The 11,398-nt window shown below is 53.6% G+C and overlaps 2 protein-coding genes across 4 annotated transcripts in view; both read left to right on the plus strand.

Annotated features, from left to right (window-relative positions):
* The window catches only part of LOC106889676 (cryptochrome DASH-like), a 20,531-nt gene extending 13,867 nt beyond the window's left edge, over positions 1 to 6,664 (plus strand). For 2 of the 3 annotated variants that reach the window (XM_014944896.1, XM_014944897.1), the window contains 3 exons: positions 3,689 to 3,808; positions 5,325 to 5,501; positions 5,945 to 6,664. In XM_014944896.1, the coding sequence (XP_014800382.1) occupies positions 3,689 to 3,808; positions 5,325 to 5,501; positions 5,945 to 6,055 (408 nt within the window). In that variant the 3' untranslated portion in view covers positions 6,056 to 6,664. Of the gene's footprint in view, positions 1 to 642; positions 867 to 3,688; positions 3,809 to 5,324; positions 5,502 to 5,944 lie in introns of those variants that run through there. The other variant, XM_014944898.1, reaches the window with a different exon arrangement.
* Positions 6,665 to 8,018: 1,354 nt separating this feature from the next.
* Positions 8,019 to 11,398, plus strand: part of MYD88 (myeloid differentiation primary response 88) — a 24,578-nt gene continuing 21,198 nt past the window's right edge. Inside the window, exon 1 of the mRNA XM_014945152.1 lies at positions 8,019 to 8,420. Coding sequence (XP_014800638.1) covers positions 8,081 to 8,420 — 340 coding nt within the window. The 5' untranslated portion in view covers positions 8,019 to 8,080. The remainder of the gene's footprint in view (positions 8,421 to 11,398) is intronic.

The raw sequence follows: 11,398 nt of genomic DNA on the forward strand, positions 1-11,398 counted from the left end.
CCTTCCTGTAGGCTCCCTTCAGGTACTGGAAGGCTGCTATTAGGTCTCCCCGGAGCCTCCTCTTCTCCAGGCTGAACAACCCCAGCTCCCTCAGCCTGTCCTCGTAGCAGAGGGGCTCCATCCCCCTGATCATCCTTGTGGCCCTCCTCTGGACCCTCTCCATCAGGTCCATGTCCTTCTTATATTGAGGGCTCCAGACCTGCACACAATACTCCAGGTGAGGTCTCACCAGAGCAGAGTAAAGTGGCAGAATCCCCTCTCTGGACCTGCTGGCAACGCTTCTTTTGATGCAGCCCAGGATGGGATTGGCCTTCTGGGCTGCAGCTGCACACTGCCTGCTCATGTCCAGCTTCTCCTCCACCAGCACCCCCAAGTCTCTTTCCTCAGGGCTGCTTTCCAATCCCTCACCCCCTAGTTTGTATTGGTGGCGAGGATTGTTCTGGCCCAGGTGCAGAACCTTGCATTTGCTCTTGTTGAACCTCATGAGGTTCACCTGGGCCCAAACCTCATGTAAGAGAAGGGAATCCATCAACCGAGATGTAGCTAGGCAGTCTGCAATTACACTTTTAATCCTCTTTATAGGGTTTTAGCCAGAGATCTGTCACACTTGAGAAAATTTTCAAACCTAAATTATGTTAACAGTGCTCTGATCTGCTCACCCCAGAGGCTGGGGAGGAGGACAGCCCAGAAATAGAACACAAAAAGAACATTAAAAAGAAATGGCCACTGAAGCCAGCGTTGGCACAGCATCTTGGCATTGATGGCCGTGGACAGGGAGCTCATCTAGTCAAGAACAGGCGAGCATGGACAATAGCTGGGTCAGCTTCCAGAGAGTCCCACCCCAGCTGGAGGCATCCTTCTCTCTGGTGAGTCACAGGCCTCCCTGCCAACTGCAGCACCATTTTTGTTTCTGGCATGCCCATCAGCAGCCTCGCAAGCATGGTTCAATAGCTGGGGTGCTCCTCCATCCTCAGTCCCCGCAGCTTCTTCCTAGGAAGGTCTGAGCAGTGCAGAGGCACGGGCTCTGTACAGCTCTGGGTGTCTTCTCTTGGTTGCCATTATCTCTGGTGACACTGATGGAGAGACACCCGTGCTGAGCACTGACAACTGAGGCTGAGGAGGTAAATCTGCATTTGTTCTTCAGACTGAACGATCCAAATCAAAAAGGACTAACATCAGCCTCAAAAAGATCTTGTTTGTAGGATATAAGAGGCTATTGGTAATGAGGAAACTCACTATGATGGATGGAGATAGAGAGAAAGCCCAGTTGCCCCACCATTATCCGCAACTAAAAGAGCCTTTTTTATGAATAATTTTTTTTGTTCTTCTTTGGTGCTGGGCTCTGGCATGGCTTTGGCTGCAGAGATCTGCAGGAAGATCTGGGTGCTCTTCCCATTGCTGGGACTCCCAGCAGTGCTGTCAGCAGTGGTGGGCTGGCACAGGGACACGGTGCAGGACTTCTGCAGGACCCTGCAGAAAGCGGTGTTGGTGGCTCTACACGGTGATGCTTTTCCACATGAGAGCCCCCAGCATGTGGCAGCAGAGAACTTGTATTGGAAAAGTGGTGACCTTAAATCCTTCATACCCTGGCTGGAATTTGGGATGGAAAATCTTACCTTGAGTGCACTAATTTTGCCTTAAATCCTTCATACCCTGGCTGGAAAATCTTACCTTGAGTGCACTAATTTTGCAGTTTCAGTGGGTGGTACAAGATAGCTGATACCCTGTGTGCCCTAAGCTTTGTAGCAGTGAATTGCCAAGCAGGGGCTGCGTTTCTGACTCCTGCAGGCTGAGTGCATTGTGTGTGACACGCGGTGGCTCTCCAGAAGAATGGGTGCAGCACTTGCAGACGTGCAGACAGGTCTGTGCGTGCCTGTCACACAGAGTGAGCCACTAGGACTGTTTTGAATATGTTGTACCTGGCTTTCGATGGCATCTGTTGGCTACGGCTTTCAGGGCAGTTACAAAGGTGACTTCATTTGACAGAGAGGGCTGTTTGCTTCACGTCCAGACAAGCCTCGTGCTCAGAGTCACCAGCTGATTGAGTTGGGAGTCAGGAATTTGAGGCTTTGCTCTGACGGGCGGGCAGCATTGCCTTCCTCAGGTAGGAGTTTGGTTCAGGTTTCACTTGGCAGCCAGACCCAGTGGGCCACAGAAGATTCCAGGTCTTACTGTCCCAAGTGAGGAAAGACCTGGGAGGTCTCACACTGCAAAGCTGCTCCCCAGGTTACTTACTTTTATTCATACAGCCATGACTGTTACCAGCCTTGCTGCAAGGAGGATTTGGCACTCTGATCTAGCCCTTTCAGCTCAGGAAGCTCCAGAGGTCATGGTTGTAGGCAACAACCATAGGTTGTCATGGCACAGGCTGATCCTTCTCTCCATCACCCTGTCCCCAGCTTTGCAGAGAAAGGGGAAGGGACTTGGCAGAGCCCGTTCCCCTGTGCCTTCTGCCATCTGGGTGCATTGAGCTCCCCGCTTTAGGGAGATTTTTGGAAACATGACTGTGTGGAAGGGTCGATGTCACAGCTGCAGGGAGGGGAGATCAGCGCTGAACCTGCTCAGTGACGTGTCCCTGCAAACTCTCTGTGCCTCAGCTGCCAGCACTACGCTTTGGCAATGGGAGCACCTCTCCTAGGAACGTGTTGGGATCCCACACCCAGTTTGCTATCGCTGCCACTCCCCTCCTGAGCTGGGTTTGGATTGACCTGCAACTGGAAAGCTTCCAGTCTTGGATTTAAGTCACCCTACCCAGCTGAAGAGCACCCAGACTGCACCGTGTTCTGCTCTCATTTGTGGCTGCTCCAGGAGCCTTGCTGCGTTTTACATGAGCATCCTTGAGAGCTTTTTATTTGTGTGGATGTACCATAACTTGATGATGTGCAGCCTGCCGAAGCAAAGCACTTCTCTGCCAAGTCACTGTGAGTTGAGGCCAATTGCCTGATGAAGGTTGAGTACAGAAGGGGGAAAAACCACAGTGTTTGTATCGATTGCATCTTCATATGCCCTGTGTGGTCTGTACAGGCTGAGTTAGGCTTTTCTCCAGTCTGACTGATAGGATCTGCAGAGGTGACTTTGTTAGTCTGTGGTCTCTGGGTAACTGGTCAATAGGATCTGCAGAGGTGATTTTTTGTTAGTCTGTGGTCTCTGGGTAACTGGTCAGGAAGAATTTTCTGGAAATGTACTGGACTTTTTCTGAAATGTACTGGACTACTGGTTCTTGGAATGTGAGCACTCAAAAGCTAGGGCTGGTTGTCACAAAGTCTGCCAGATGATGGTAGAAAGAGGGATTTTTATGTTTTAAAAAAAAAAAGGGAAACTGAGGAAGAGAGGGACTTTGCTCAAAAGCTAGTGCTGGTTGTCATGAAGTCTGCCAGGTGATGGCAGAAAGAGGGATTATTTTTTTTTTTTTTTTAAAAAGGGAAACTGAGGAAGAGAGGGACTTTTGTTGGATTTTTACCCATCTCCTTGACCTAAGGACCATGAAGTGAAGTAGCCTGGGAAGCTGATCCCAGCTGTACCACACAGCGTGGTCCTCTCCTGATCCAGATGGGAGAGCTCTGACTACCCCAGTGTGGCCAGATTGAGTCCCACGCAAGGGATTCTCCCTGTGAAATAAGGGCTGGATGGGGAGAGATTCACCAAGGGCCATCCCACCTCTTCTTACTCTCTTTCCTTTGTTCTCCAGGTGGATTACGACGTTTGTAGCAATTACGGCAACTGGTTGTACAGCGCTGGCCTTGGCAACGACCCACGGGACAACAGGAAGTTTAACATGATTAAACAAGGCCTGGATTACGATGGCAACGTGAGTCTTGTTGGGTTGTTTTACAATGAAGAGTGTGGCAAAGCTTGTGTGATAGTTTTGGGGAACGGAGGAGATGGATCTGCTGCGCGGGTGCTGCTGCAAAAGCAGTTCTGCCGCCTCCTTGCCTACACCCAGGCAGGTTCCTCATGGTTGCACAGGAAGATCTGACATGTGCAATCTGCTGCTGTCCCCAAAGAGGAGTGCTCTGTGCCCCCTCCCTGCCCTGCCCTGGGGCTCTGTGTTTGGTGTTTCATCACCATTTCTTCCGGGGCAACAGCCACATCCCATCCCTATCTCACTGTCTCACACAGCCATTTCCTTGAGCGCAGAGCAGCTTCTCGGAGAACTCAGACCTCGGGAGGTCCTGGAAAGTAGGTTAAAAACCTCTGACTCCTCTGACTGTCCTCTGCAAGCGGTGGGAGCAGCTAAATTGCCCTTTTCGTGTGCTTAGCCAGCGTTCACATTCCAAATTACCTGTTTCCACCCAATTCCTTAGCCTCACAGTGAACTGTGCTGTTGCGTTTCAGCTCTGTAGCTGGCAGGATTTAGTGAGGAATCAGAAACCAGGCCTAGCAGGGGATGCAGCAGTAGATTAGTGGGAGATTTGGGGGCTTGCCCAAAAGGGGTTGTGAACTGACCCTGTCACCCTAGTTGCCTTCAGTCACTGGAAGGAAAAAGAAAAAAAAAAAAAAAGGATTTATTAGGAGTGACTTCATCTCTCATGTCCTAAATAAGGCAGGTGAACTGTAGCAAAAAGCACCTCTGTCTCACAGAATCACAGAACCACATGGGGTTGGAAGGGACCTCTGGAGATCATCTTCTCCAACCCCCCTGCCAAAGCAGGTCCACCCAGACCAGGTTGCACAGGAACGTGCCCAGGTGGGTTTGAATGTCTCCAGAGAAGGAGACTCCACCACCTCCTTGGGCAGCCTCTTCCAGGGCTCTGCCACCCTCAAAGTGAAGAAGTTCTTCCTCATGTTTAGGTGGAACTTCTTATATTCAGGTTTGTGCCCATTCCCTCTTGTCCTGTCCCTGGGCACCACTGAAAAAAGACTGGCCCCATCCTTTTGACACCCACCCTTTAAGTATTTATAAGCACTGATCAGATCTCCCCTCTAACTCTTCTCCAGACTAAAAAGACCCAAGTCCCTCAGCCTCTCCTCGTAAGGGAGATGCTCCAGTCTCCCCTGGCTGCCTGCAGAGAGAGCCTGGCAGAGGAGCTCCAGCCCCAGCTCTCTCTGTTCAGGCACTGACTCTCAGCAGAGGGTTTAGCAGGAGGGGCTGAAGAGCCTGGCAGGGGAGCTCCAGCCCCAGCTCTCTCTGTTCAGGCACTGACTCTCAGCAGAGGGTTTAGCAGGAGGGGCTGAGACTTACCAGAACTAACGGATGCTGCAGGACACCAGCTGCTTTACCTGGAAATCAGCCTTTTTTCCCTCTTTTGTTAAGACAGACCCTTGCTGGGCAGCACTTTGGGACTGTTACTGAATGGATGCTGTCCTGTGGGCTCTGTTTGCAGGGGGATTACGTCCGGCTGTGGGTCCCGGAGCTACAGGGGATAAAGGGAGCAGAAATCCACACCCCCTGGGCTCTGAGCGCTGCTGCTCTCTCCCAGGCAGGAGTGACTCTGGGTGACACCTACCCACAGCCCGTTGTGACAGCCCCAGAGTGGAGCAGACACATCAACCAGAGGCCCGTGAGTACTGGGAAGGTTGGGATGGGGTGGGAGGGCTCCGGGTATTTGTTCTGCTGTGAATTCTGCTCTTCTTTCTCGGGTATAAAGGGACAAAATTGCTTTAATGCGAAGTGTCGTTGCCTCGCAGCAGAGGGTGGTGCAGCTCTGTCCCTGTCCTACTAAACTAGTCTGAGGCACAAGCAGCCCAAGTACCAACCTCCTGTCACCCAGACAGTTACACTGTCAGTGTTTTCTCCAGCAATATTTTTGCCAGGGCCAACCAGCACCTTCCAGAACTTCATCCAAGCGCGGTGTGAGGGTACCACATGCTGAGGACTGTCACAAAATACAGTCTTGACAAAGCCACCCTACGCCGTACAGACATAAACTGTGCCCGGCCAGTTGGCTTTAGGGCTGAAGAACAAACCCAATAAATATCTCACTGTTCCATCTTTCATTTCCAGCAGGGACAAAGACCCCACCCCAGGGGCAAGAGGGGACCCGCACACACGCCGAGGCAGCACAAAGACAGAGGGATAGATTTTTACTTCTCTCGTAAGAAGGATGTACAGTGAGAGCTCTCCGGGTGCGTGCAGGAGCTTGTGCTGCTGAAGATGCCAGGATAATGGTTAATCTCTTTGCATCCAGCCCACGGTACAAGTCTGTTTGGCCCCCACCAAACAACTAGGATCTGCTTCTCAGGTGTTCCCAGGGATGGGATGTGGATCCTTGGAGGCTGGGAATCACCGACCGCGCTGATGGGATCTCCTGTTTCCCCTGTGGTGCTTGGGCTGCTGCTGTGGGCTCACAAGAACTTCACCTGTCCCTCTCCAGGAGGGGCTGCCTTTCAGTACCAAGCATCTGACTCCCAGGGTATTGCTCTCAACTCTGCAAAGCCCTAACTAATTAATTAACCAAAATAGCCTTTCTGTTTGGAGGAGGTGTGACTGCTTTCCCAGTGCCTCTTGCTTTGTGCTGGTGCTTACAGCTGTTACAGCTACATTTCCACCTCTCTTTACAGGTGGTTGGTGTGTCAGTCACAACTCTTCCTAGTGAACTTTCCTATGCTATATTTTTTTTCATGTTTTAAAGCTTTAAAACTGCTCGTCAATGAGCAATTAAAAGTTTTGCTACTGGAATATTTCCTCTAAATCATTTCCACAGAGACCCACAGACAGTGAGATTTCAGAAGTCATTCTTTTTACTGTGTCTCCTGCAGCGCTTTGGAGAAAGCCTGAGTTCCTCTTGAAAACTGCCCTGGAGTCCTGGCAGTGCCTGGGTGGCTTTTGGTACCAGCCTGGAAGCTGGTAGAGAACCTGCTGAGAACCTGCTTTGTGCTCAGTCAAAAATGGCCTTTGAGGACTTAAAGGGGCCTACAGGAAAGATGGGGACAGACTTTTTAGCAGCCCCTGTTGCAACAGGACAAGGGTAATGGTTTTAAACTAAAAGAGGGGAGATTCAGACTAGATTTAAGGGAGAAATATTTTACACCGAGGGTGGTGAAACCCTGGCCCAGGCTGCCTGGAGAGGTGGTGGAAGGAGGACGGTTTCCCCATCCGTGGAAACATTCAAGGTCAGGTTGGACGGGGCTTTTTGTTGAAGATGTCCCTGCTCATGGCAGGGGGTTGGACGAGATGCTCTTGAAAGGTCCCTTTCAACCCAAACTATTCTATGATTCTGTTAAATCTCATTGAACGCTTACTTGGGTCGGTAGGTTCAGGTCTGGACTGAGGACAGAACTGATGTGGAACACAAAAGCAAGGTCTTGTACTAAAAGGAGACAAATGCAGTGATTTTTGAACACATGCCCTGTTGGGGCCGCAAGTGCCCACTGCCTGCTCATCGTGTCCAGCTTCTCATCCATCAGCACCCCCAACTTTAAGTTCCATTCAAATAGGAGGAAGAACTTCTTTAGGGTGAGGGTGGTAGAGCTCTGGAACAGGCTGCCCAGGGAGGGTGTGGAGTCCCCTTCTCTGGAGATCATAGAATCATAGAATCATTGAGGTTGGAAGAGACCCTTGGGATCATCAAGTCCAACCATCTACCCTACTCTACAAAGTCCTCCCCTACACCATATCCCCCAACACCACATCTAAACAGCTCTTAAACACATCCAGGGATGGTGACTCCACCACCTCCCTGGGCAGCCTGTTCCAATGCCCGACCACTCTTTCTGTGAAAAATTCCTTCCTAATGTTCAGTCTGAACCTACCCTGTTGGTGCTTGAAGCCATTCCCTCTCGTTGTGTCATTAATTACCTGCGAGAACAGACCAGCACCAACCTCTCCACAGTGTCAAGTAGTAGTTGAGAGTGATGAGGTCTCCCCTCAGCCTCCTCTTCCTCAAACTGAACAGTCCCAGATCTTCACGCCCCTCCTGGACGCAGCCCTGACTGAGGTGGGACTGGATGGTCTCTAGAAGATCCCTTCCAACCCTGACAACGCCGTGGTGCCGTGACAGGGCGGCGAACGGAGTCCCTCGACGGCGGGAGTTCCCCGGGAGCTCCTCAGCCCCGGGCCCGGGGCGGGCAGAGCCCGGGGGCGGAGCGAGGCGGGAAGCGAAAGGGCGGCGGAGCGGGAAGTCCCTGGAGCGGCGCGGCCATGGAGACGGCGCCGGCGGGACCCCAGCCCGACCCCGGCCCCTCGCCCTCCGATCTCCACGCCGTGCCCATGGTAGCGCTCAACTACGGCGTGAGGCGCCGCCTCGGCCTCTACCTCAACCCGCGGGCGGCGGCGGCCGCCGACTGGACGGCGCTGGCGGAGGAGCTGGGCTGCGAGTACCTGGAGATCCGGCGGCTGGAGGGGCAGCCCGACCCCACCGCCGCCCTGCTGGAGGACTGGCAGTGCCGCTGCCCCGGCGGAGCCACCGTCGGACGCCTCCTCGACCTCCTGCGACGCCTGGGCCGGCACGATGTTCTCCTCGACCTGGCCGACAGCGTGGGTGAGGCGCGGCGGAACCGCGGCCCGGGCGGACCCTTCTTCCCCCCCCTCGGGCCCGGCTCCCTCCGGGCGGCTCCTTCCCCCCGGGCCCGACTCCCTCCGGGCTCCCGGGCGGCCCCTTCTTCCCCCCTCCAGGCCCAGCTCCCATTTCGGGGCGCCCGGCGGCCCCTTCTTCCCCCTGGTCCTGGCTCCCATTCGGGGCACCTAGGCCGCCCCTTCTTCCCCCGGGCCCGGCTCCCTCCGGGCCCCCGGGCGGCCCCTTCTTTCCTCCAGGCCCCCGGGCGGCCCCTTCTTCCCCCCTCCGGGCCCGGCTCCCATTCGGGGATCCCGGCGGCTCCTTCTCCCCCTCCCCGGGCCCGGCTCCCTCCGGGCGGCTCCTTCCCCCCGGGCCCGGCTCCCTCTGGGTCCCCGGGCGGCCCCTTCTTTCCTCCGGGGCTCTGGGCGGCCCCTTCCTCCCCCCCGGGCCCGGCTCCCTCCGGGCGGCTCCTTCCCTCCAGGCCCGGCTCCCTCCGGGGCGCCCGGCGGCCCCTTCTTACCCCCGGTGCCCGGCTCCCTTTTATTTTCCCCGGGCCGCCCCTTCTTCCCCCCGGGCCCGGCTCCCATTTCGGGGAGGAGCGGGGCCGAGCGGGCCCGTCCCGCCCCGTCCCGCGGTGTGGCAGCCATGGAGGGGCCTTGTCTCTGCCTTGGGGTTTCTCTCGGGGCCGCTGCCGCTCTCTGCCCCAGCAGGGACCCTCTCCCGGCCGGGAGGTGGGGGGAATGGTGTTTGGGTTGGTCTTTGCTGCTCTCTCTCCCGGGAGGGGATGTAAAAAGGAAAACCCCACACAAACAGGAAAGCCCTTCCCTCCTGGGTCTCCTGCGTGGCAGAGCTTCAGGAGAGAAGGGAGAAGCACATCACACTTCTGTTAACTATAAGCCTCACAAAGTGATCCAGAGCCTCCTCTCATCCTGAACTTACAATAATAAAGTTCCTCTGGGTCACAGGATGCTTTGGGTCAGGAGAGGCAGGGGACACCTCGCACTGACACGGGACAGTGTGAAAATTCTGTGTGGGTTGAGTGTGATAGGAGGACACTTGCAGGGAGAGATGAGGAATGTGTGGAATAGGATAAAGGAAGGGAAATAAATTTCCTTGCAAACTTCAAATAAAAAAAATTGAGATAGGTCAGTGAGAAGTATGAGGGTCCTAGTGCTGTTTTGATAACTTGTTCTTTATAGAATCCTCGTGTTCTTGGTCACAGAAGGTTGGTGTGAAGCCAGCTGTCATCAGAAAGGGAAATTCATTGCTGAAGGATTTCCAAAGGCAGAGACTCCGCTGAAGTCCTCTGTTGTATAATGCAGGTTACGGGGTGAAGAAATCATAAATCTCACTTCCTGTTACTCACGGAGATCAGTGGAGATGTAGAAATGCATCCATGCAGAGAGCCTGACCAAGAAGCAACAGAGGAATTCCCACCCTCCTGTGTTTCTTCCTACTCGGGAACACACTTGGAAGATTCCAGTTTGGGAAAGACAAAAAAAAAAAGGATGTGTTTTGTCATTGACCGGTCTGAGGGTCATAACAAATAGCAGAAGCTTCCAGCTGTGCTGGGGCTTCACGTAAACGTTGGGCATCACCTCGGGTTCTTCTGGCCCTTGAATTTAGGAGCTGGCCCACTGGATGGTCTTTGTCAGAGCCTGTGAGACAGCAGCAGGAGGAGTGGGAGGAACCCGGCCTTCAGGAAAGTCACAAGTTTATCCCGGCGGTGGGTCACGCTGATAAGAGGAGATGGATAGATTTGTGGAAAAAAAAGACCCACTGAGGGCTATTCAACACAAAAATCTTGTCTCTGGCTCAGGAAATTCCTCGGGGCAAATCGTCCAGAAGATAGATTATAAAAATAGATTGTAGATTATACCTAAAAGACAGATTATTTCAGGAAAATATCATTGTAGCCTCACTTTATTCTTATGCTCTCCCTTGGGTGTCTGTTTCTGACCTCTGCTGGAGACAGGATGCTCGGCCAGACAGACCCTCAGCCTGAGCCACCAGGGCCATTCCCATCTTGTATTATTTTTGGCTGAGGATTGCAGTGGGGGCCTGGGACCTGCTGGTAGCGCTCCCAGCTCTTGCACAAGGCTGAGATACTGACCCTGGTAGGAGGCAGGGAGATGGCTGGTCCCAGGCACTCTTAAGCCTGGTGTTCCCTGATGCTGAGGGCATCTCTGCGTACGCCGTGAGGCCCCTGCGGTGGGATTCAGCTCAGAGGCAGAAAATGAGGTTTCTGTGGTTTGTGTTTTCATCACAGGAGGTGGAGATCTGGGGCGCGATGCTCACGCGAAGGCATCTCAGGTCATTTGAGAGGCATCAGGATATCTATCCCACATGGTCTCTGTCTTCTGGTGGACTCAGGTCATTTGTAGGGCTACCTGCTGGCCCAAACCAGAGGTCTTGGACACTCGGGGATCTCTTGTGTGACACCTGATCACAGAATCACAGAATCACCTAGGTTGGAAGGGACCTTAAAGATCATCTCGTCCAACCGTCAACCTAACTGACAAAAATAGACACCCACACAACAAACAAGGAGCATCATCACTAAACCATCCCTCTCAGCACTACATCAACCCGTCTTTTGAACACCTCCAGGGATGGTGCCTCAACCACCTCCCTGGGCAGCCCATTCCAATGCCTGATAACCCTTTCAGTGAAAAAATTTTTCCTAATATCCAGCCTGAACCTCCCCTGGTGTAACTTGAGGCCATTTCCTCTCGTCCTGTTGCCTGTGACTTGAGAAAAGAGACAGACCCCCACCTCTCTACACCCTCCTTTCAGGTAGTTGTAGAGAGCAATAAGGTCTCCCCCCATGATGTCTTTATGGGGGCAAATGAGCTGTGTTCCTTCGGGATGCAGCATCTCCATTAAACACAACTCGTCGGTGCTGGGCGGCTCCAGAGGACACGTTTGGTTTGTGGTTTCTCCAGTAGAACCAGTTCCCTGTG

Source organism: Calidris pugnax, unplaced genomic scaffold, assembly GCF_001431845.1.
Source record: "Calidris pugnax isolate Ruff unplaced genomic scaffold, ASM143184v1 scaffold54, whole genome shotgun sequence".
NCBI lineage: Eukaryota > Metazoa > Chordata > Aves > Charadriiformes > Scolopacidae > Calidris > Calidris pugnax.